This window comes from Chelonoidis abingdonii, chromosome 6, assembly GCF_003597395.2.
Source record: "Chelonoidis abingdonii isolate Lonesome George chromosome 6, CheloAbing_2.0, whole genome shotgun sequence".
Classification (NCBI taxonomy): domain Eukaryota; kingdom Metazoa; phylum Chordata; order Testudines; family Testudinidae; genus Chelonoidis; species Chelonoidis abingdonii.
Genome location: NC_133774.1, coordinates 104755996 through 104780750, shown reverse-complemented (window position 1 = coordinate 104780750; position 24755 = coordinate 104755996). Strand labels below are relative to the sequence as shown.

Below are 24755 nucleotides of genomic sequence, written 5' to 3'. Positions count from 1 at the left end.
AGTGAATGGGATTCTTCCGTCCTAAGTGCAGGACTCTGCACTTGTCCTTGTTGAACCTCGTCAGGTTTCTTTTGGCCCAATCCTCTAATTTGTCTAGGTCCCTCTGTATCCTATCCCTACCCTCTAGCATATCTACCACTCCTCCCAGTTTAAGAGAGGTCTATCCCTCTCTTAGTTGCTGACACAACACTGACCAAGATCAGTTCTGTAAAGGATCATGTAGGATTCTTCCACAGTTGTGCTGGAGAAAGTGTTTTCCCCATTGCTGCTGCTTTGAAGGTTTGGTGAAAGCACTTCAGAGTTTACAGCAGGTGATTGTGGTCTAAGGAGGAATACCCTACTCTTGATTTTTCCCATCAAAATGCATACCTGGCACCATTATGAATGGTTGCAGGAACAGATGGCTGATACAAAACAAACTCAGTTTTGTTAATGTTTGTATACTCTGAAATGGCATCACCAAACCTTTACAGCTACTGAACTTAGCTAAAAGGAAAGTGTGGTATAATAGCTGCCCAAAGGCGGGGGCGGGAGGTGGGAAAGACTAGGTTTAACCCAAGCACTTTAGGCAGTGTACACTAAAGAATGCAGGTTTCTACAACAACAGATCTGGAATGCTTATAACATTCCACAAACATTCCAAGTATTGCTACAGCTTCAGCAGCTCTGTGTAAGTCCAAGAACAGCCTTGTTAATGTCAGTTCTGTCTGAACTCTTGGAGTACTGCTGTGGGCTGGAAGCTGCCCCATTTCAGTCAAGTAGTGTTCTTGGTGTAGTTCCACAAGGCTGTGCCCAGTGATAGCTCTGATCACTCAGAGGATTGGATCAGTCTGCTTGTTAAGGTTACCCACCTACTGGCTATGTGTGGGCTCAAGGGCAGCTGAGAAGATACTTGGCTGGTCTTGGCTCTGCTCCCTTTCCCCTCACGTGACACCCCAACACCCGGACATGAAAGAAAGAAAGAGAAAGAAACAGCTTCTTTAAACCACAATTTTAATGTAACCTTTTTTCCCCCATCTACTTCATGCATACACGCCCAAAGTATGTCAGTGATCCTCTGTCGTCTGTATGGATTGTGTGGAGATGTAGAAAGGCATAACTTTTCCCTTTCCACCATGTGCAATCCTTGTGTGTGACCATTCTTTTTGAAACAGTAATTGGACCAAATGATGATGTGAACAGGTGCAAATATGTATCTTATGCCAACATTAGATATGTAATATTGCATAGCTCTGAGAAATGTAACAGATGCTTTACATGTAAACACAAAAAAAATATAAAACAAGAAAAAAGAGCTAAGAGGTGAAAACATTATCTAAAAGTTGCAAAGTCAAGCACTCCAGAGTTATTACAGTAGTCTGTGCAACATTAATTTGGTGTCCTTGCATGTGTGCATTATGATGCAATCTTTAATTACATGATTGCATGCTGGTTTTTCCACAGGCCTTTTTCCCTCAGAGTGCACAGAAATCATTGATCACTTAATGAGCAGGTCTTCAGTATTTTGTTTTGTTGTCATTGAGCATGCCCCATTTAATTTAAGCTATCCCAACCCTGCTCTGAAGAAAGGATTATTAAATTTACTCTTGGGCTTTTCTGTGATGTTCATTGCCATACCATTCAAGTGCATCACAAACTTTAAATTTATTTTCACAGCGTCCCAAGGAGAGTGTTTTAGGTGGGGAACTGAGGCACAGAGACATTAAGGTCAAAAATGTCTACTAATTATGGGTGCCCTATTTGGCATGCATAGGATCTGAATTTTCAGAGTATTCAGCATTATACGGCACTTTATATGTTCAGAGCATAGTTCCTATTAACTTCAGTTGCAGTTGAGTCCTTTGCACTGCTGTAAATCAGACTCCATGGTCTCAAGTTGGACATATAACGAGGAATACACAATTAGTGAACACATGTTAAAAATTTGGTTTAAGTGACTTGACTAGCATCACATAAGAACTCTGTGGCAGGGGTAGGAATGGAATTTAGTTCTCCAGTGTGGCATTCACCTGCCTTAACCATGAGGCTATCTTTTGTCTTCCTGTAATCCCCTGTCTCATTCAGACTTCTGCACCAAATGAGGCAACAGTCCGGACCTGCTTCACTGCTAGAGCAGGTCCATCCTGTGAACTGAATGAAGCATGGGTCCTGTGGGGAAAAAGAGTAATCATGTAATTAAAGACTCTATCATAATGCATACCTGCAGGGAGGGCTGAATTGCATAGGAATCCTTTATTTTGGTATTTCTAACTTTTGAGTGCTTGACTTTGCAAATGTAATGTTCTGTTATTGTAGTTTTATGTGTTTAATTTCTTGGATTTTTAAAAAAGCAAACTAACCCCCTCCACCCCTCAGTTCCATCCTGTGACATCATAGTGAGACACATGTGGTTCAACAACAGTGTTGAAACATTTAGATCCTCTGCCACTTGAGCTTATGGAGTAACTAATAGCACTAGTAGGTTGTCATCTTCTATGTGGCCCAGCACATTCCAGACGGGAATGAAACATGCAATTTGTCAGTGAGACAGATGTTTGCAGACTGCAGAGGAATAGGGAGATACAGGAATCTCGGGTTACATTCCAGGTTCTGGAGAGAAATGTCTGTAGTGGTCAGATATTTCTGTCAAGCCTGACTCCCTTCTGCTCCTCCAGCCATTCTCAGTTCCAGGCCTGTGTCTCCCCTCCTCTCTGCCTCCTCCTCCCAGACTCTCTGCATACCTGGAATGGCAAGTGAAATCTTTGTGGAAATTAGCTGCCAAATTCTAACAACTGCACATTTAGAAACTTTGATGGATTTACATAGGGGGAGCAAAAGGCACATCCCTGACATGAAGGAAACCCCCTGCCAAATTTCAAATCCCAGCTTCAAAACAGGAGTTCTCAGTGAACTAATTGAAGGAATTTTTTAACTTGGGTAAAACAACTTATTTCCCCCTAATCTTGTTCTTGGAAATGGCAGAATGATTTTTCGCAGAAACTTGCCCAAAAAATTTCAGCTTATAGCATGCTCCCAGCATGGGAGATTTCATCTTGAATGGTTAAAGTTTGGTAAAATTATTAGCAACTTAAAACAGAGCCTTATAATAGGAAGTGTTAGGCAATGTTAAATAAAGGCAGCGGTATACACTGATCTAGGAGGCTGCACCTGAAATTGAGAGAGGTGTCATAATCCATAAGCACCAGTGCTGTAGGGAGTGCTGTATTTGAATGCATGAACTGGTTGATGCTAGCTAGGTTTTTTAGTGTAGACACTGAAATATTTTAGGAACACAGGTTCTATAAAAGCTCAGTTTAAGCATGAAATAATGCAGTCTTGTAGGCTGTCTTTTTGGTAGACATTTTTTCTTATAAATGGCCCATCATTTCAGTGATGATGGGAGTGCTGTTGTAGACAGAGCTAATGTGTTTTTAACCGCTTTGTTTAGCTTTACTCGGATAAGGAGTAGGTAGGGTGACCAGACAGCAAATATGAAAAGTTGGGACAAGGGGTGGAGGGTAATAGGAGCCTATATAAGAAAAAGATCCAAAAATCGGGACTGTCCCTATAAAATCGGGACATCTGGTCACCCTAGGAGTAGGTGACACAAAGTGTGGTGGGGTGGAGAGGAAGATAGGGTAAAAACAGGATTGATTATGAATAGCTAACCAACATTTTTCTTTTCTTTTCTTCCTCAACTATGTGCTTTGCGTACTTCCTCCTGTGAATAACAATACCATCCATAACAGCAGCAGCAGTTGCAGGCTCAGCATCTATCCCATGGCCATGGACCTCCAGTGCCTCTTACACCACACCCATCAGGACTTCAGCCTCCTGGAATTCCTCCGCTTGGAAGCAGTGCTGGCCTTCTTGCCCTCTCTAGTGCTTTGGGTGGGCAGTCTCACTTGGCAATAAAAGATGACAAGAAGCACCATGATGCAGAACACCACAGAGGTGAGAGGCATGGCAAGCCTGATTAGGACGTTGTCAAATTCGCACATTGCTGCAAATTGTGTGCATCTCTAAAGAAATCAAATTATATAGAATGAAAACGAGAACAAACTGTTGTAAAAATTTTTTTTTAAAAAAAGCGTGTCTGCATTTCTACCATTGAAGAAAAATTAAGCTTGGAAGTTTTCAGTATTTGAAATAGGCAATCCATTAGGTGTCTCCTGCTTTGTAGATTGCAGGGCATTTTGACATCCTGGGAAATGCTTAGTGTAACACCAGTGCCTGCGCAATATTGTGGATAATTGTTAAACTGCATAATTGGGTAAATTTTTTCAAAAGAAACTAATGTTGTTAAATGGCTGGGGAAAAGGGAAGATGGGAATGAGAAGTTAAATTTTGAAGTGAATGTGTTAAATGAAAGGTTTAGATAACTGTATCTGTTACTTTAGTTTCATAGGCTTAAGTTCTAGTACACATTTAAATATTGGGCAAAATTGCACTTGACTAATTTTTGAAAAAAATAATTTATTCTGTCATGAAATAAAAACTAGGCTTTGTGTATGTTTAAACTGTAAATCTATCATGTTTACAAAATACTGTAATCTTCAGGAAATCACTGTATTAGGAATGTGCAATGACTTATATAAATAAAAGCCATTTTAAAACTGTTCGGGGCTTGTGTTCTAATTTTTCCCCCCTTTTTTTATTTCTGTTCTTGCCTCTGTGTCTGAACGGGCATGTCTGTGCATTTCTTGGTTACTACGGGAGCAGACAGAGAGCCGGGCACAGTAAGTACCAATACTTCTGTTAACATTAAAATGTTTCTGCTTCAACAGTACTAGATAAACAAAAATTACTCGCACCTGTTTTTTTCTCTGTAGGTTTCCTTGTTCTCCCTCCTGTGTAATCATAGTTGTGTATGACAGGCATATATGTACCCGGTTCAGTACATTGTTTAAGTCGGAAAAATTAAAAGAAACTGTTTAATTACAAAATTTCTATGGTCATGATAAAATCATAGCAATGTCGGAGATTTGAACTTTAATCAGACTTGATTTGTTTGCCTTCTGGAGCTACTTTTGTTTTTTTTAAGTCATGTTTATTGCTGCTCATATTTTGAGTGGCAGTTAAGGTGTTTTTGTTTTTTTTTTAAAAAAAAGATCTGCAGAAGTTTAACTTGCAGAACAGGTGAGAAATCAAAATCCACACATTACTGCTATTTTCAGTCTCCTGGGCATTGTAATTTCTCTAACTGAATCTCTCTACCCATACAAATGTCTTCATTACTTGATTTATGCATCTGCTGCAATTTCCCTTGAAGAATTTCCTTTCAGGCATAAACTAATAAAAATTTCATTAAAAAATAAAGATCTGGCTTAGCCCCCACCCTTCTGTCCCCATCCTAAGAAAAGTCCCCCAAAGGGTGCTACTTTGTTTTTTCTTCACACTTTTGGGTCTAAGTAATGATGTCAAATTCAGGTGTCAGCAGGTATTTATTTTGATTGATAAAATGAAACTGTATTCACTAATGCCGTGGGTGAATTTGGTCCTTTATGCAGCAAAATGAGTTGTGATTATTTTCTTACTCTCAGTTAGACAGCAGCGTAAGATGCAATTTCACTAGGGTTATTCATTGTCTGATAGCCTTAAGACACTTACCTGTTTTTGTTGTATTTGTCGGTTGTTTGAATGGCAGGGCTTGGAAATATTTTAATTAAAAATTTCCTTCATGCTTTTTTTATAATAAACTGATCTTTTTCTCTTGCTTCCAAGTTGGAATTAACCGTTCTTATTTATGTCCTTGCTCAGTGCAGTGGCATGGAAATGGTTAAAGGGTAGAAATCTCAAAAGATCTGAAGGGATTGAGGAGTACAAGTCCCATTATATAACAATGGGATTTGTGTTCCTAGATCTATTTGGTGCTCTTGAGAATCCCACCCTTAGTTAAGTATTTTCTCAGAGTCAAAAGATAGATCTCACCACTCTTTTTTCTTGGTTCTGTGTAAAATACTTCGCTAAAAATATCCTGCAAATAATTTAAAGAAAAATGTGACAATTTGAGAAATATGCAGTATGCTTAAATGGCAAATATGCAGAGGACACTTGAGATGTATTGACTTTAAGATTAGGTGCCCAGAATAACAAGGCAGTGTTACAGAATGCAGACTCTGTGCAACCCTTCATTATGCACACAAAGAAAGTTAGATATAGTATAAATCTGATCTGCTGGATAGGGCTGTCAGAAAAGTCTTTTTGGTACATTGTGTGGGTTTGCAGTTTCATTTTCTTAATTATAATTGAACTCATAGTCAACTGAAACAATTTCACCACAGTCGTGACCTGCCACCATATGTAAAATCCATGATTCCCTGCTGTGGGTGTGAGGTAACTAGCATAAGTGCATTCTGGGATATCATGTGGGACTTCAGGGCCCTGAAGAATGCACAGTAAATGTAAAGAAAATTACATGCTGATTGTCCTTGCTGCTGGATATGCCACCTAGAATTGGATTTCTGCCACTCTTTAGATCCTAGTTCAGCAAAACACTTAAATGGGTTTACATGTTTTGCTGAATAGAGATGAATTTAACCATGTGACTTAACACACACAAAACGCATTGTTATTTTGGAGTATCTGTTTCATGGCGAACAGAAGTTTGCGTGTTTATTTATTTATTTATTTTAAAGCTGTTTAGACTCCATGGGACATTATCCAAATTGAGATTCAACATTGGTGGCTAACATTTATTTGACAGTGAGTTTTGGTTGGTTTGAATTTTCTTTCTTAGTCACATCTTTAATGTCACTTTGAAATGGTTTTTATATTTAAATACCTTTTAAGGCTAATATTCAACTGGTCAGAGTTACAGAAGTCATGTTCACATGACTATAAATCTTATCATAGTGTTTCGTAAACTAGCACTATATTATTATCATGCAGATTACTATTTAAATCAGTCATCTTGGTGACCTACATATTTACTTCAATGAGGCTTTGCATATTAAATGTATATGGTGATGCTGCCAGAACTGCTGACAGATATATGCTCTGATCACCCAAGACACTAGAAACCATGTAGTTTAATCTAAAGTAGCTGCAATATTGTTTAATATTGCTTTGCAGTACTTCACTATTATTTCCAGTGAAGATAACTGGTGTGAGCTTCCAGTGCAATCAATGGGTGTTGATTACTCTAAGTTGCAAGATAAAAGTATTCAAATACAAACCAAGCTTTTTATGCTCATCGGTGAGGTATTAATGTAACTTAATGGATTAAAGCTGTTTGAGTTTTTTTGTGAGGCTCTTTTTAAAAAAAACAAAGTGCACCCAGACTAGTACGTGCAGTCAGACTAATACATGCAGTCAGAGTTTATAACTGCGTGGTTTTGAAACAGATGCATAAGCTAGTGAAAACTGGGAGTAAAATACTCCACATGTGGAGGTGCATTAAGCAAATTTATTATAATTCTGGATGATTGTGTGAGAGCAATGCCTATAGAAGCTGCTACTGTACATACTCTCACTGCATCTGGGTGGCTGGACTACAACAACTTTTTTTTTTTCTCCCTTACCTTGTCACTCTTCTTATCCTAAAAATCCTGAAATTAGTATAAGAGCAATTTGTCTGCAAGCTTTTATTTTTCAAAAAGTTATTTTGTGCACAGGTTCTGAAGATGATGATAATAACTTAAATTAATCTTTAAAATTCAAATTGGCCAGTTTCGGAGGCAGAGGTGTGCACTTACAAACTCAGTCAGGTTTCCACTGATGTGATCCCAGCTGTCCAAAATTGAGCCAAAAGTTTGGCGCAAGAATGCAGACATGTTAACTGTTGTGATCCTTTTGGCTAATAAAGCTGACCAGTCAGTTACGCTAACTAAGTTTTGTAACTGAAGTTTAATAAGGGTTTTAGGAGACTCCAGTGCAAGCAAGTTTTGTCCACATTTTTTCTCTAAAGGGTATAATGGCAACATCTGTCAGTCATCTCAGGTATTCATTTTATCACTTGTGCTCTCACTGTTCTAGCAGTCTATTCAGACAACATAGAAATGCAGATGTTTTGAAGTACTGTATTGTATCAACAGTAATTCATAGTGGAGTTTTTAAATCTCTTTTTATGCACTTGTGATTCATATAGTCTGAAGACAAGAATTCCGACAGTATGTTTTTAGAAGACTTATAAAGTAACTTTAGTTTGAAAGTAGTTAATTTTTGCCTTGATTACCGTTTATGAAAACAGCAGTATTTATAAAGCAGTCATGTTCTTTGTACAGTGAATAGAAAACTTTCTTGCCCCCCAACCTCACCCACAAAGAACTCAAACAACACCCAAAGACAGACATTCTAAAATATTTTTCTTTCTTTCTTTCTTGGGGGAGGTGATTGTGGTGGACATAATGGTTTATGTAAACTATTTAATGAAATTTTGAATAAATAATAATTTGAAAAGCTTAGTATGCATTTTTATATATGAAAGAACCAATGCTTTCAAAACTGCACCAAGAAGATAGTATCTTTCCAGGAGCTTATAAGAGGGAAGCTACAATGCTTTCTTTAACCATATGATATCCCTCTTATTTATTTTTAAGGGCCATGTCAAGTTAAAACATAAGGCCAATCCTGTGTCCAAATACATGCAAAATACCAATTAACTCTAACTAGAGTTACCTGCATGCAGCTGTGGAATACTGTGTTGCAGTCTAGTGTGAAACTAACTTGAAGCAGCAAGTGCTGATGGCTGGCAACAAAAGTTAGAAAACAAAAGAGGAAAGGAAGGGGTGGTGAAGATAAGTATTTATGAATAATTCCCCTGACTCCCATTTTGACAGGCATTAGTTAAAAAATATTGAATTCAACAGAAGCACAGAGGAAAGCAATTTGGCATTTCTCACTGTGCTTGTATAATAATGTGAAGATACCAGTTTTTATGATGGTGGTTGCTGCCATTATTAGATTTAAGTTCCAGTTGTAATTACACTTTTTCAAATACACTTCAGTTTTTATGTGGGAAGCCTTCTTCATTCTGTGCAGGACATTACTACTCTACAGTAGTGAGCAGTAGTGGTTTCTCTAGCTTATGATTGGTGCTGATACTGTATATGTAAATTAAAAATAATAATTAGTGTGCATACTCATTTCAGTTAAGCTTTTCTCTCCCCCCAGAAATCCAACCACTGTACTCTTCAGTCTGTTTCTTGGTGTTTGAAACGTCTGACCCATGCCATAGAAACTTGTATTTGATTACTGCCCCTGTTTTCAGGCAACTTGTCCCACTGAGCACATAAATAACTGGTAGCTTTTTAATAGTAGCGGTGGTGCTTCTCTACTCTGTAAAAATATAAAATATTTATAATTAATTTCAAGTAGAGGAAGAAAATGGGGATCTGGGGCTGGGGATAAAAATAAGAGAAATGAGGGAAGATGGCAAAAGAGCAATGAGGCTTCATATTTAAAACAAAAATCCACTTATTTTAACATTAATTTCCTACAGCTTATTTTTCTGGAAGAAAGTTCTCATATTTAAGGGTAGTGGGGGTTGAGTAGAGAATACTGGAAGAGTTGTTACTAACTGTAAGTTGTTAGGACTTGCATCAAATAAATCTTTACTCTTGGGCAGATATTTTAAAAATTTACAGCCCATAGGATCTGTGAAAGGATTTCCCTCCTATTCAACTCAAGCTGTTTGTTTTTGTTTACTAGTGGTGCATGACAGTCATCTTTCTCTTGATAGGGAGCATCAGAGCTTACTTTGGCCCTCTGATATTTTGGTTGTAAATGTTAGATTTGCTCCTGCTTTTCTTTCTGACAAATGTTTTCCTGGTACATAGGGATGTTGGCAGATAATACTGGTGTGTAGTGCAGCAGATCAGGTCTAATGCAGTAGCTAAATGAGCATATCAGCCTTATTTTTGTCTGGTGACAGTACGGACAAGTGTGAGTTGAATCTGTTACAATGGTTGAGGTCAGTTATTGCAGTTGGTTAGATGTACAGCAGAATCTGTAAAATGACCAAGCACAGTGGAAAAAATACAGCTCTAGAAAATGTCTTAACTGGTCCCATGTGCAGTTAAAGCATGCATGCAGATGTGATGGGAACTCTGCTACCTAATTGTTATAATGTTCAATGTAAAGCTAATTGTCAGTGTGGTGTGTGCTAGCAAATTAACTTCCGTATGCCGTAGTATAACACAGGATAAATGAGGAGTTTTGGACTCCCAGTCTGTACTGCTGACACACTCTTTCCTTGTGGTTTGGAAAGAGTTCCTAAGGGGAATCAGAATGGCAGCTAAGGAAAGCCATTTGAATAATGTGCATTATATTCACATTAGGGAACCTGCCTTTTCTCTCTACATCCATGAGCGGGTTTTCCTTTCACATTTGTTGCCGATGATTTCAGTGTTTGAATTTTGTTGGCAGCAAAGTAGCTTTGAGATCCAAGATTGCCTTTACGCTGTCTGGTAATGACAGGAAGTAATGTCACATTAAGCTTTTTTCTTTTTCTTTTTTTCAAGAATTACTTGAAGGGAATCTATACAAATAAATAATAACATTGAACCATTGGAGAAAAATAAAATGTTAGTTCTAAAATTGATTTAATCATTTTTGCCAATCTGGATACATTGTATGTAGACTTTTGCATTCTTAATCCCTGATAAATTGGGTTCTGAGCATGAAAGGAAGGATTATCCTCAATTAAGTGTCTAGTCTACGGAAATTAAGACAAAACAAAAATTGGTGTCATGCTGTTTTTCTTCTTAGTGAGTCAACCAGATATTTTTTGACACACAATCAAATCAGTTAACACTGTAGATTTCAATCCAAAATGAAAAGTCTGCTATTAGCTATAAAATCTGTATTATTCCTATAGGGAAAATAGTAATTCTAACACTTCAAAATCAATCATTTGTAGAATGGTAAGACTACCTTTTTTTATTTCATTTGTTGTATTTAAAATAGCCATAAAAGAGAGACGAGAACTGATTAAATCTCTATAGAAATATCAATTGCATGAGAGTGTTGTGAAGCTGATGCTTTTTCGTGCTATCAGTCCTATATTATGCCATTTAGGGCACTAATCATGCGGGAAATACAGACAGTACTTGACCTGACATAATGGGAGAATCTTCTCAGTTTGCTGTTCTAATCGGTAACTGTTCTCTGAACCCTCAAGTCACTTCTGTTGGCAGGAGGCACGCTGAGCCCTGGGTTAAAAAAAGTTTGATGTTGTCATCTGTGTCCCAGTTTTTTGTTTACTGTCATTTGTGTCACTTAAGTATTTCATAAAGTGCTAGTAACATGACTGGAAAATGGAGACCGTTTCATACCACCTGAAGAAATTCCATACAACTGACACTCCGAAGGAGTAGTTTGCAATAGCAAGCATACATACATAAAAACATACTTTCATCAATTGTAGTGGATGTTTTGAAGCTTGCTCTTAACCCTTTAAATATTTTAATGTACTATTTTCATTTCTTGCCAGACTAATCATTGAATTTATCCAGTCTAAATTGATTATTTTCAGGACTGCTGTTAATGTAACTATTTTTTTGAATAGTTAGTAAAAATCTAATTTTTAAAATATCCCTTTATTGTCTACTGTGATTGTATACAACTCAGAACAGTGTTGGCATAATCTGTAAATGAACACTCAAACCATCCAAGATCTCAAACTCTAGGGTGTTAGACGTGTCATGTTAATTTATCCTGCTCACATTCTTACATCATAGGCTTCAGCGCTTGTCAGGGAAATTGACTGGAATATCTACTGCAGTAGCTTCTCGTGGATATTTTTATTCCAGAGTAAGGCTGGTCTGCACTTAAATGTTGCAGCAGCATGAAGTGAAGGCACTACCTATGCCAACGGGAAGGCTTCTCCTTTCATTGTAGGTACTTCATCTCCACATGCTGCTGTCTACACAGGGTTAGGTTGTTTAACTATGTCGGTTGAGGGGGTCTGGATTTTTCACATTCCTGAGTGACATAGTTATACTGATGTAAGTTTATAGTGTAGACCTGGGTGAAGAGACTCTCGTTCTGGGTTAAGAGTTTCCATATGAGGAACTATTGAGGAATAACTATTCTAGTCAATTTTTCTTTTTTCCTCAGTCTGGAAAACTGGAGAGGGATGGAAGGGGCTGAAAAATCATGAGTAGATTTCCTGATGCTGCAAGTCGGTGTGGAAAAATGGTGTTTTTTTGTTTTATTTTTTATTTAAGAATAACCTTGAAAAGATTGCCAATAAGTTTAGTTTCTCAGTTGCTTGCTACCCATTATCCATCCCCAGTGTGACCCTGCAGGGTAATGAAACTGTATTGGGGGTAGCTCTAACATGCCTTGCGCTTCCCCATTTACACCCCACACAAATTTCAAATGTCTCTCTTCCTTCCTCCACTCCTTTGCCCACAGTAGAAATTTTAGTGAAAACAGTTTCTGCATTTAAGGTCTGATCCAAAGTAAGTGGGGATGTTTGCAATGGATCAAGTCTGCATTTAATACCCAGTAAGATACGTTATTTTTTCCAAGATCTTTAAAAATAATTATCTTGTCTGCTACACCCCAAACTATATCCAGTCAAAATGGTTAGCTTTTAAAAATATGTTGGAAGTCGCGCATAGCTGACATAAAGAAGGCAAGTAGCAAAGTATTGTAATGCCCCAGAGCAGTGGTTCTCAACCTTTCCAGACAACTGTGTACCCTTTCATGAGTTTGATCTGTCTTGCATACCCCAGGTTTCACCTCATTTAAAAACTACTTGCTTACAAAATGAGACATAAAAATACAAAAGTGTCACAGCACACTATTACTGAAAAATTGCTTGCTTGCTTATTTTTACTATATAAATATAAATCAATTGGAATATAAATATGGTCCTTACATTTCATTGTATAGTATATAGAGCTGGATAAAGAAGTTACTGTGTGTGTGAATTTTTTGTTTGTACTGACTTCACTAGTGCTTCTTATGTAGTCTGTTGTAAAACTGGACAAATATCTAGATCAGTGGTTCTGAACCTGCAGCCTGGGGCCACATGTGGCCCAGTCAGCACCCATGTGCAGCCCTGTGACATCCTCAGTGCCATACAAGTAGTATATATATTGTGTGGTTGCAGCCTACATCACACACAGAGAGCTGCATGTGCAGCCCACGATGGTAAATAGGTTGAGAACCACTGATCTAGATGAGTTGATGTAACCTCTGCATATCCCATGGGACACATGTACCCCTGGTTGAGAACCATTGCCCCAGAGCACTGTGGCGGGGCAGGGGGAGAGGTGGTGTTATATAGGAAGTTTGCAGATGCTCGTATCTATTTGACTGGATGTTTTCAAGATATATAGTCTCCTTGTTCTTAGGAATTCCAGTTTGTAACAATAATGCATAAGGACTGCTAGTGGTTATTGGGATGGGGAAGTTACATCCCAGAAACTGTGGATCTTTGTCCCTTAATATAATTATTCTGTAAACTAGTAATTAAATACATATCATAGGAACTGCTTGTGCGTGTGCATGAGTATGCTTTGGGGGTTTATATAGTGCCACGTATACTTTTTCGACTGAGAAGTAAGTTTTTCTTCGTTTTTTAGAATACTGAATTGCACAGAAGTGTGTCATCATTGTTTGGTATAGACACGTGCATGTAAACATAGGGTGCAATCATATGTATAGGAACTATGCATTAAAGGGGCACTAAACTTAAAAATAAAATAAAACCTATTTTTGATCTCTGTTAATACTTGAAATTACTCTCTACGTATTTTAGGCACAGATCTTGCAAGTTGCTTGCATGAGTGGAATTTACACCCATGTGGAATAATTTGCAGGATCCAAGTCTTAAAAATACAAATTGCTCTTTCCTTTTTTGCAGTTATTTTCTGTGAGTTTGGAGAATGAAAACCAATGAAGTCAGTGTTACATTTTATTATTAGTTTCCCTTTCAGCTTCTCAATCCTGCAATATTTGTGTTGCTTTAAAAATTATTTCTTAGCTTTTTTTTAAAAAAAAGAACTATTTCTGTTGGTCTTGGGTTTAGCAAAAGCAGGCTTTTCCCCCCAAAACTTTTTAATTTGTGGTCAAATTTGAGTTGACAGTGTCTCTTTAAGCTGTATCTTCTATTGCAGACATTGGGTGTTCATTTTAAAATACAAATCCATTTTTCATTAGAATTGGATTTTAGTATATATTGCTTCTGAAACATTGGCTTCCTTATCCTCTTGTGTATGTATTTGGAAGGAGAAGCTGGGTTAAATTCTGCCTATACTTATCAAGGTAATTAGTTCAGTCATCCAACAAGCCCACCTTTTAGCCACGAAAACTTTGTGGTAAAGACATTACTGTGAGCTTCTTTATACTGAATTTCATTGGACCCTCCCATATGCTTTGTGTAAAGCCCCCTGGCATTTGTGTAGCTTGAATAGTCATGAATAAAAGAGCTTAGAGTGAGCTTTAAAGTACAGCCTCTGAAGTAGACAAAAGAGGATTCAAGTTGTCTTGTGTACCCTGTTTTGTTGTTGTTCCTCTGTGGTTGAGCATTAATGTTTGAGCACTGCAAAGCTTGAGTTTCAAATGCGGAGTCATTCAATGAGTAGCAAACTGACGTACTTTATTTTTATGATATTTTAAGAGTTAAATATCTATGGCTTTTAATTATACACAAATATTTCCTTCTGGACTCACCATTGTATCTGATTTGGCCTAAAGTAAGTTTTCTTTTAAGTATGTAAATGTATATTGGCACCATGCTTCCTTCTTGTGATGATTTTTTTTAGATGGCTTTTAGAAACCAGGCTTATCAGATCTTTTTGATAGGAGTTTTTTGCACAACTCATTCAGCATTGTTCATGGCATTAACACATCACTGAACAAATTGCCCTCTTGCATATGCTAATTCTGTACTTAAAAGAATTCATTGTAATATGTTTTAATGCTTTAGCTGGAGGGGAGATGGGAATCAGAGGCATGTCAAATTGTGTCATGTGACCCAAAAATATTTAAAATGCCTTTTGGGGGGGGGGGGGTCAACAGTTTGTACTTAGCATAACTGAATGAAAGTAGCCTGTGTTATTTGTAGAAAAGATTAGTCTTTGCTCTTGTCTTTTGTATGTGTACTGGCCTCAGTTGTATGGGTACACTCACACTTTACAGCGCTGCAACTTTCGCGCTCAGGGGTATGAAAAAACACACCCCTGAGCGCTGCAAGATACAGCGCTGTAAAGCGTCAGTGTAATCAGGGTGGCAGCGCTGGGAGCACGGCTCCCAGCGCTGTACGCTACACCCGTAAAGGATGTGGTTTACATGCAGCGCTGAGAGAGCTCTCTCCCAGCACTGCCGCTCTGACCATACTCACACTTCAAAGCGCTGCCGCGGCAGCGCTCCAAAATTCCAAGTGTAGCCATACCCTAAGACTGATTAAAAATGTGATAGCTTTAATTTCACACTAACAGTGAAAATATTTAATCTTTCTGTTTGCAGTAAATTTGTTGAGGACATCCTTTTGAGGTTACTATCACAACTAATAAATAAACAACCACTGGGTAATCTTACTCTGTAGTGAACACCTACTTAATTGTTGTTGTTTTAAGAGGTAGTGTACGTAATGATACATGCAATGGGCAGATCCTCCAAGCTTTATTTGTTTTTGACATTGGAGAAATCCATCCTTAGTTAATAACTTTATATTTGCAATTATAATGTATAAATGCCACTGTATGTTTGTGTATATGTGAATACATATAAAATACTGTATGTTCACGAATAAACAGTGTTTCTCCTAAAGTAAAACAATGAGGTCAGTTAAATTGAGTAACCTCACAAATAATTACTGACAAGTGAACTAAATTTCTGATAGGTTGATTTATACAAAGATTAAGCAAAGAATAAGCAAAATATAAAATGCATGAATCCCTGTCATTATAATTTCCCTTTGAAGATTCTGATGAGTTGAATTAAATTGAATGAGAGATTGAGAAGGTATTACATTTCTAAAATATCTATTGCATCTAATTTTAGTTTTCAGGTGTATATGAAGGAATTCGGGAAGGAATTTTTCATTGACCTTGTTTTTTGTCTTTACAGAGTAATTCTCTGTTGGTACCAGACGGTCTGCGAAACACGGATAAACGCAGGAATGGTCCTGAATATTCCAATGACATCAAAAAAAGAAAGGTCGATGATAAGGATTCCAGCCACTATGTAAGAAATCTGTTGCAAATAAATTAATCATTTATTTGCAGATTATATTGTGAGTGAGCAGTGAAATAGTTGTTAAAAGCAGGGCGGATTGATTGATTTAAATCAGTTATTTAAATCACCCATTCTAATAATTATTTACATTAGCAAACAGGCAACCTCATTTAAATAATCTATTATCTAGTTTTGTATTTATACTTTTTAGTTATTTTCCTAAAGAAGATTAATTCTCATGTTGAATTGCAACTAATATAGCTTCACATTAAATTTGGTGTTTGTTTTTGCTAATCAGCAGGATACACAACATTTATTCAGGCAGTTATATAGAATAATTTACATTTATTTGGATTCTTAATTTTTCTTAATTCATTTTTAATTTTTTATGATAGAAAATGTGAATGGTGCATTTCTTATTTATTAAATGATTAATTTTAACATAAGATTTATGTCAAGCTCTATTTTGATGGAATTTCAATTAAAAATGCACAAAAAATGGGATACTAATTTTTAATTAAACTATCTTAAAAATACTGCATACATAATGTGAAAGTTTATCAAAAGATGTATCAAAATATGTTTTGGATTTAAAACATCTGATTTGTTAAACAAAGGAAGTATTATCTGTAGTTGATGAATCTGATTTTCTGGTCACCTTGTCCTTAAGATTTTAGAACTAGTAGATCTCATAGTCTCAAACCTAGTTTTCATTCATAGATTGGAAGAGAAAAACAAGCTTTCCTGCATTTTCAACTGCATTAGTTATTTAACTTTGAATGAACTAGTCAGAGAACTAAAATAATTGAGTAAACTGAAATTAAGAAAATAGTCTCTCTGCACTTTCAATTATGTACTGCTTAATATTATTTTTGCTATTAAATTACATTATTTTAATACATTATTATAAGTTTAGACCATAGACCATAGATTATCATAGTTCTAATTTTAATTGTAAATAGGTTTATTGAAAACAAAAATAAAAACTGATTTAAATTTTAAAAACCTGATTAAAAAAATCCACCCTTGTTAAAAACTGTATTTCAGGTTTCGTGTGGTTGTTGCCACACTTACTGATGATCTCCATATTCATTCATGCTATATAATGTAATGACTGAATAGTTTAGCCTAGTCCCACGATTATTACTGTCATTGAGTTTTAGGGAACCAGCAGTGCCTGCCTTTAGGAGTCAGAAGCCTTCTAGGATTCAGAAGCAAGTTGTTTACCTCTGTTTCCTCCCCTTATGCAAATTGTAATACACCTCTACTGCGATATAACGTGACCTGATATAACATTTATTTGGATATAACATAGTAAATCAGCGCTCCGGGGGGGCGGGGCTGTGCACTCCGGAGGATCAAAGCAAGTTGGATATAACGTCGTTTCACCTGTAACACAGTAAGATGTTTTGGCTTCCGAGGACAGTGTTATATCGGAGTAGAGGTGTAGTAGCCACCATTATAGCTTGAATGTGCCTCAAGGTCGTGAGGGTACATCTACAAGGCAAGCAGTAACCTGTGGTGAAATCCATCCCCCTCCTTAACTTCGGAGCCCGAACCTAAATGTCTACACAGCTATTTTTAGCACTGTAGTGCAATCCCCACAAACTTGAGTCTGTATAGTCTCTGAAACACACTGCCACTGGTTTCTGCTTGCCATGTAACCTAACAAAGCTACTACTACTTACCCTGGTTGAAATTACAAAATTTCTATGAAAAGCAATGGAAAAAAAAATAAAAACCCACCAGTAAAATGTTTGCACGGCTTGTGTGTTGTCTTTTGACCAGCTTTACTTGCCCTTGAAGTTCCAAAGAGCCAACAGCAGAAAGGGTTGTGGATCATATGCACTGGCTGCAGTGGCTCAGCATTTCTCCCCTTAGCCTTCTTGCAAGATTATGGTAGATAAGCATGGGAGGAGCAGAATTGAATGTAAATTAAATAGAAATAATAGTAATTGGAAAGGGAATGGAGATGTTAGTCACACAGAGGAACAGAGGGGAGGACTGATCTATTTTTGTTAAAAGTGGAATTGTGACACAATTGTACGGTGGTAAGAATGCTCTGAGTCCGTGGTTTCAGGCTCTAGCTGCATTGCTGATCACTCAGACCCAAGAAAATTAGATTCTATTGTACAGTAACTCCTCACTTAAAGTCATCCCGGTTAACCTTGTTTCGTTGTTACCTTGCTGATCAATTAGGGAACATGCTCATTTAAAGTTATGCCGTGCTCCCTCTAATGTTGTTTGGCAGCCTCCTGCTTTGTCCACTGCTTGCAGGAAGAGCAGCCTGTTGCAGCTAGCTGGTGGGGGCTTAGAACCAGGGTGGACTGACAGCCTTCCTATCAGCTCCCCCATCAGCAGCCTGCTCCCCTAAGTTCCCTGTGCTGCAGCCGCCCAGCAGGCTAGCAGTTGCAACTATCTGTCCCCTCCCCCCCACGCCATGTGCTGCTCCTGCCCTCTGCCTTGGAGCTGCTCCCCAAGCCTCCTGCTTGCTGTGTGGGGGAGGAGAGGGAGAGGGAGGGGGGCTAATATCAGGTGTCTCCCCTCCCCCCTGCTCCTACACCCAGCTTACCCCTTCTCCATATAGAGCAGGATGGGGACACAAATGGCGAGAGACAGAGAGAGCCTGGGGCAGCAGCTGCTGTCTCAACTTCCTGATCCAAGACAGTTGTCCTTAGAGTGAATCAGCTTCCTTAAAGAGGCAGTGTGCTTTTCTCTCTCTCTCCCACACACAAGGTGTGTGTCTGTCTCTGTCTGCTACGCTATCTCCCCTCCCCTCCATTCCTGCTGCCTTGTAGAGTGAGAGGCTACATTTAACAACGTGTTAACCCTTGAGGGCTCAGCCCAGTGCTATTTCATCATTTAGCACAGGGTTTCTCAAACTGGGGGTTGGGACCCCTCAGGGGATCATGAGGTTATTAAATGGGGGGTCATAAGCTGCCAGGCTCCACCCCAAACCCTGCTTTGGCTCTAGCATTTATAATGGTGTTAAATAGATAAAAAAGTATTTTAAATTTATATGGGGCGATCGCACTCAGGGTATGGCTACACTTGGAATTTCAAAGCGCTACCGCGGCAGCGCTGTGGGAGCGCTGCAGCGGCAGCGCTTTGAAGTGTGTGTGTGGTCGGAGCGGCAGCGCTGGGAGGGAGCTCTCCCAGCGCTGCATGTAAACCATATCCTTTACGGGTGTAGCGTGCAGCGCTGGGAGCCGCACTCCCAGCGCTGCTGCCCTGATTACACTGACGTTTTACAGCGCTGTATCTTGCAGCACTCAGGGGGGTGTTTTTTCACACCCCTGAGCGCGAAAGTTGCAGCGCTGTAAAGTGTGAGTGTAGCCATACCCTCAGAGGCTTGCTATTTGAAAGGGGTCACCAGTACGAAAGTTTGAGAACCACTGATTTATCAGCAAGGCATTCCCTGGAAAATATCCCACTCTCTAATGTCACCACCTCAACCAAGCTTCACAATCATAGCTGTGAATAGTATTAAATTCTTTGTTTAAAATGTTTACTGTGTGTATGTCTGTATAATATATAGTTTTTTTTATCTGGTGAAAAAAATTTCCCTGGAACCTAACTCCTCCATTTACATTAATTCTTATGCGGAAATTGGATTCTTTTAACATCGTTTCGCTTAAAGTCGCATTTTTCAGGAACATAACGACAACGTTAAGTGAGGAGTTACTGTAATTCTCAACATCTGTGGGTATGATTTATCTCTTTCACTTGATCTCAGGTTTTCACCAGATGCTTGTGTTGATCACAATAGGTGCAGTTCTATCCTCAGTGACACCCTTGTAGTCTCTTTGATTTTGGGGTTGCATCAGAGCAACTGTAAGCAGATTGGGGCACCTTCCTTCTCCTGTTAACCTAGCCGTATATTACCACTGCATCTTTGAAACCAAGGTCTGTGATTTCTTCCACCATCTTGTATAGATGCTGGGAACTTTTGACAAACTTTCCTATGTACTAAAATCTTTCAACTCACTAGTGTCCAGATGCTGGCAGTTTTGGGAGTATTAGTAACCTCATTTATTCAAAGGAGAGCATGCTAAAACCATTGTCTGTTTCCTTGGGAATCATATACAATGTGAAACTGTTGATTTTATGGAAGATAAGACAACTTCTCTTTTTGGTAGAAACAGTAGGAATGAAACTGGATTATAAATAGATAAGATAAATACTTAATTCTTAAAACAAAGAGTTTGAAATAATTCCATGCTGGAACAGGCTTCATATTTAAAGATTTACTAGATTTCCAACTGCACTCACATGGCTGCTGTTTTCCTGCTTTCCTAAAAGCAGCACTTTTAATGACAAGGAGGCATTTGTGTCTAGAAAGCAGAAATAAGTTGGCTAAAGGGAATTGTGGGATTGGAAATAGGACAGTAAACTCGAGATCTTTCCATTTAATTTCTGCTCAAAACTTTTTGATATTATGAAGCTTGAAAATGGAAAATGGGATGGTCTCATACTGGACTCTAGACTTATCCAGAATTACCTTGGACTTAGGAGAATCTTCTGAAACAAGTAGTACACACAGGAAACTTCTTTGAAAATCTTTGCCATTGTGCTTTTCATGTTCAAAGCACTGTGCAAACTGTAACTAATCCTGCAACTCTCTTTTACAGTGGATAGGACTGAAACATACAGGTTAACAATGAGAGCAGTTAAGGATGTCTTTTTTCCTCAGAATGTAAACACTCACTGGAGTAGCCATACATCATTTATATTTTATAATTAAATACAAATATTCTTTCAAATATCACAAATCTAATGTAAAGCTAAAAGGCAAAAGAGCTGTGCTCCGATTTTCATCAAATTTGTATATTTGCCCTATCATTTATAAAAGTGGCGAAGGACTCTCTGCTGCTAATGGTGTGGCTCTCCTCTTTCTGTCGGTCTATTTCGGGTAGGACAGTGATGTTTAATATTCAGGTTTTGAATCCAGCAGATGCTTAGCCTTTTCCCGTTCTTTTCAACTGTATTAAATGAAATAAACAATTTTTTGTAGGACAGCGATGGGGACAAGAGTGATGATAACTTGGTTGTGGATGTATCCAATGAGGTAACTTAGTTTTTATTTTTTGCATTTTTAACATTTGCCCAAGCATTGAAGGAAAAATTCACTATCATCTAAATGTATATAAAAATAATACTTGGCTATTTTTCTTTTTACTAATATTAGTAATTAACCTGAAAAATCTTAAAATTTAATGCCTGCTGGCTGCCATATAACAGGACAGAGCAAAATGGGCTGTCTTATCTGCTCCTTCTTGCACTGGTTCATACACGTTTGATCTTTCCCATAAGATGCATTTTAACATTTCACAGCTGCTGTCATGGCTGCCTCTATGTGGTGGGGAAGAGTTAAGATGGAGATGTATGTACAGGACCAGGGTTGATCAGGCAGTGTTTTTAAATCAAAGTGTCTTTGGCAGGGGTGGGATTGGAACACAGGGTTAAAGTGAACTGAGAGTTGAGATGCAACTAGATAAGTCCACAGAATTTCCTAGGGGTGAGTGGCTCTTTAGGAAGACCTTACCATTCTTCAGGAAAGACAGTCTAGGTAGCAGCAGTTCCTGCCAGCAGCACCAAGGTGGAGGGGACTAGTCCAACTCCCTCCTCCGCCTCTTATGTCCTGCAGATACAAGACTTTGGGAGCATAGGATGCCATCAGTCCTCTTCTCTTACTCCGATCTGCCTTCTAGCAGCACTGGGAGGCAGGGCCTTTACCAAGCCATGGTGTACGGATGAGGTCCGCTCTGTCAGCCATCAGTTTCGTATCATTGGATGGTGGAAAGTGGGTATCCGAGCAGGGAGCTAGGTAACTAGCAACATCCTCAGAAGTCCAGACCACAGCAATATCTGAGCAGACGATACAGAATTGATTAAAAGACTTTCTGCTCTCCTGCATCTGATAACACCTGGAGGGGCCCACCCGACCCCCAGGAGAACAGCAGTGGGTGTGGAGGAATGTCATAAACAGATAGTAGGAGTTAATAGAACAGAAGTACTTTATATCTCTTTTAACTGTAAGGGGTTAACAAGTTCAGTAAGCCTGGCTGTCACCTGACCAGAGGACCAGTCAGGAGACAGGATACTTTCAAATCTTGAGGGAGGGAAGTTTCTGTGTGTGCTGTTAGTTTTTGGTTGTTCACTCTGGGGGTTCAGAGGGATCAGACGTGCAACCAGGTTTCTCTCCAATCTCCCTGATACAGGTTCTTATAGATTCCAAATAGTAAGTACTAGGTAGATGGCGAGTTAGGTTTTGATGTTTGTTTTCCCTTATTTGCAAATGTGCATTTGGCTGGAGGGGGAGTTTAATTGTGCATCTTGGTATGGAGGCAGTTCATATTTGTATTTTGCTGAAAGGATTTTAATTTGTACTGGAATAACTTAGGGGGAGGTACTTCCCATGTCCTTAGCTGCTAAAAACCCATGTACCGTAATCATCTTAAATTTACAAAGAAATTTTTTCTGTTTTTCTCTTTCTTTAATTAAAGTTCTTCCTTGTTTAAGAACCATTTTTTTTTTTTTTTTTCCATTCTTTGGTGTGAGGACCGCAGGGAACGGTCAGGGGTGGATTCAGCCAGGGATTGGTGGGGAGAAGGAGGGGTAAAGGGGAGAGAGCTCTAATTTCTCTCTGTGTTCAGGATTACTTTCTCTCTCAGAGAGTCTGGGAGGGGGAAAGTATGATACGAGGGGGGGAAAGGTGAATTTTCCTCTCTTTTAAGTTCAAGGAGTCTGAATCACAGTGATCTTCCAGGGTAACCCAGTGGAGGGAGCCTGGGAGAGGCAACGTGGGGAAAGGGGTTCTAACTTCCTTTTGTAAGATCCAGAGGGTCTTGGGTCATTGGTGTTCCCCGTGGCAAGGTTTTGGAGGGACCAGAGTTACCCATGGCACTGTAATTCCTGGTTGGTGGCAGCGCTACAGGTTCTAAGCTGGTAATTAAGCTTAGAGGAATTCATGCTGGTACTCCATCTTTTGGATGCTAAGGTTCAGAGTGGGGAATTGTACCATGACAAGGAACCATTGGAGTCCTGATGGCTTTGCAGCCTCCGCCCAGGGCAGGCATGTGGCCGGGGGGCTGGGAGGGGGAGGAGGGGGAAGGAGGAGGAGGAGTGGGGGGGAAGGTTTGCTGCATAGAGGGGTAATATGGACAGTTTGTATAGAGGAAAGAAAACAATAGATAATACATACTCTATGGGCCAGGAGCTCAGGGTCATTTTCTTTGAGGGTGGGGATAAGCAAAATGGGTTATCGTTTGATAAGAAATTTTTAAAATAATGTTTGCATTATTCAGAGCTATCATGCTGCGGACACTATGAACTGCATAATCATACTACTGTTACTCTTGTTCTCCCTTCCGTCTTACTGTTTGTCACACACTTGTCATATCTCATCTGTAATTATATTGTAATCTCCTCTCTATATATTTAAGAAAAAAATTAATATGCTATTATTTAAAACTCACATGCAAAATTAACTGGATTTATTTTAATCAGTGGGCTAACTGCCCCCACTGACCAGATGAAGAGGAGACATTGTCACAGAGAAACAAACAAAAACTAATATTTAAAAAATATTATGTATTTTAAACTAATCTATTTAAAACTTTCCAGTTTTTTCTTGGTGCTAATTCTGTGGCAGTGCTTCGTACAAGCCCATAGCCATAAAGTAGTTTTCTGCTGTCCCTCTTCCCCCATTTGTATTTGTTTTTTGCTTTATTAGTATTATTATTTTAGGATCCTTCATCACCACGGGCAAGTCCAGCACACTCGCCACGTGAGAATGGCATAGATAAAAACCGCCTGCTGAAAAAAGATGCCTCTAGCAGTCCAGCATCCACAGCCTCCTCAGGAAGTTCCACTTCCTTGAAATCCAAAGAAATGAGTTTGGTGAGTATTAAAAGCAGTCTGCAGTCCAGAGGAAACACCTATCTATTTCTCATGTGTGTGGTCTAACTACTAATTACTGTGCATAGTGGCTTGCTTGTTGGCAGCGGATGTCTGATTTTATACACTTGAAGTTGAAGCACGTTCTTGTTTATAGTACTATACAACCCCCTTCTTCGCTGATAAAAACTTCTACTTCACACTGATCTTTCCTATGCACTTATAACTAATGGTTTCCAAGTTTACCGTATAATGCAAATGGTTCACTTTAAACAGTGTTTTCTTTTTCGAGTTGAAAATAGCTTACGCTTATTCTTCACTACAGACAAAACATACACACTATACACAAAACATAAAAGTTCTGCAAAATCATAGTTGCCTTCTTCTAAATAGGCTGTTTTACTCTCTCTTTTGGTAAAATAGCATTAAATTATTTGATCATGTTATACTGGCACATTTTATTAAATTGTTTTATTTTAGGAGATTATCAATTAGGCATCACTCCTTTTTTGGACTTTAATCTGGGACATTAGACAAATTGTTATCTGTAATATTTGAGATGCCGATTTTAGACTGAAAGAATTTGGTGATATGTAGAATATTGTCCTGAATTAAAATTATCTCAGACATATTAATGCCTGTGGAGGAAGGAAAAAATGACCTTCTGCATTTTGTGCTTATTTAATTTTGGCAGGAATAGGAAAGGTCAACATTTCTCACTCACAAGTTAATGCTATCAACAT

General features: G+C 38.5%; 1 protein-coding gene across 3 annotated transcripts in view; it reads left to right on the top strand.

Annotated features, from left to right (window-relative positions):
* LOC116823190 (transducin-like enhancer protein 1) overlaps window positions 1-24755 on the top strand; it is a 94227-nt gene that overhangs the window by 41546 nt on the left and 27926 nt on the right. For 2 of the 3 annotated variants that reach the window (XM_032777589.2, XM_032777586.2), the window contains exons 7-11: window positions 3729-3933; window positions 4702-4718; window positions 16006-16122; window positions 21128-21181; window positions 23863-24015. In XM_032777589.2, coding sequence (XP_032633480.1) covers window positions 3729-3933; window positions 4702-4718; window positions 16006-16122; window positions 21128-21181; window positions 23863-24015 — 546 coding nt within the window. The remainder of the gene's footprint in view (window positions 1-3728; window positions 3934-4701; window positions 4719-16005; window positions 16123-21127; window positions 21182-23862; window positions 24016-24755) is intronic. The other variant, XM_075067299.1, reaches the window with a different exon arrangement.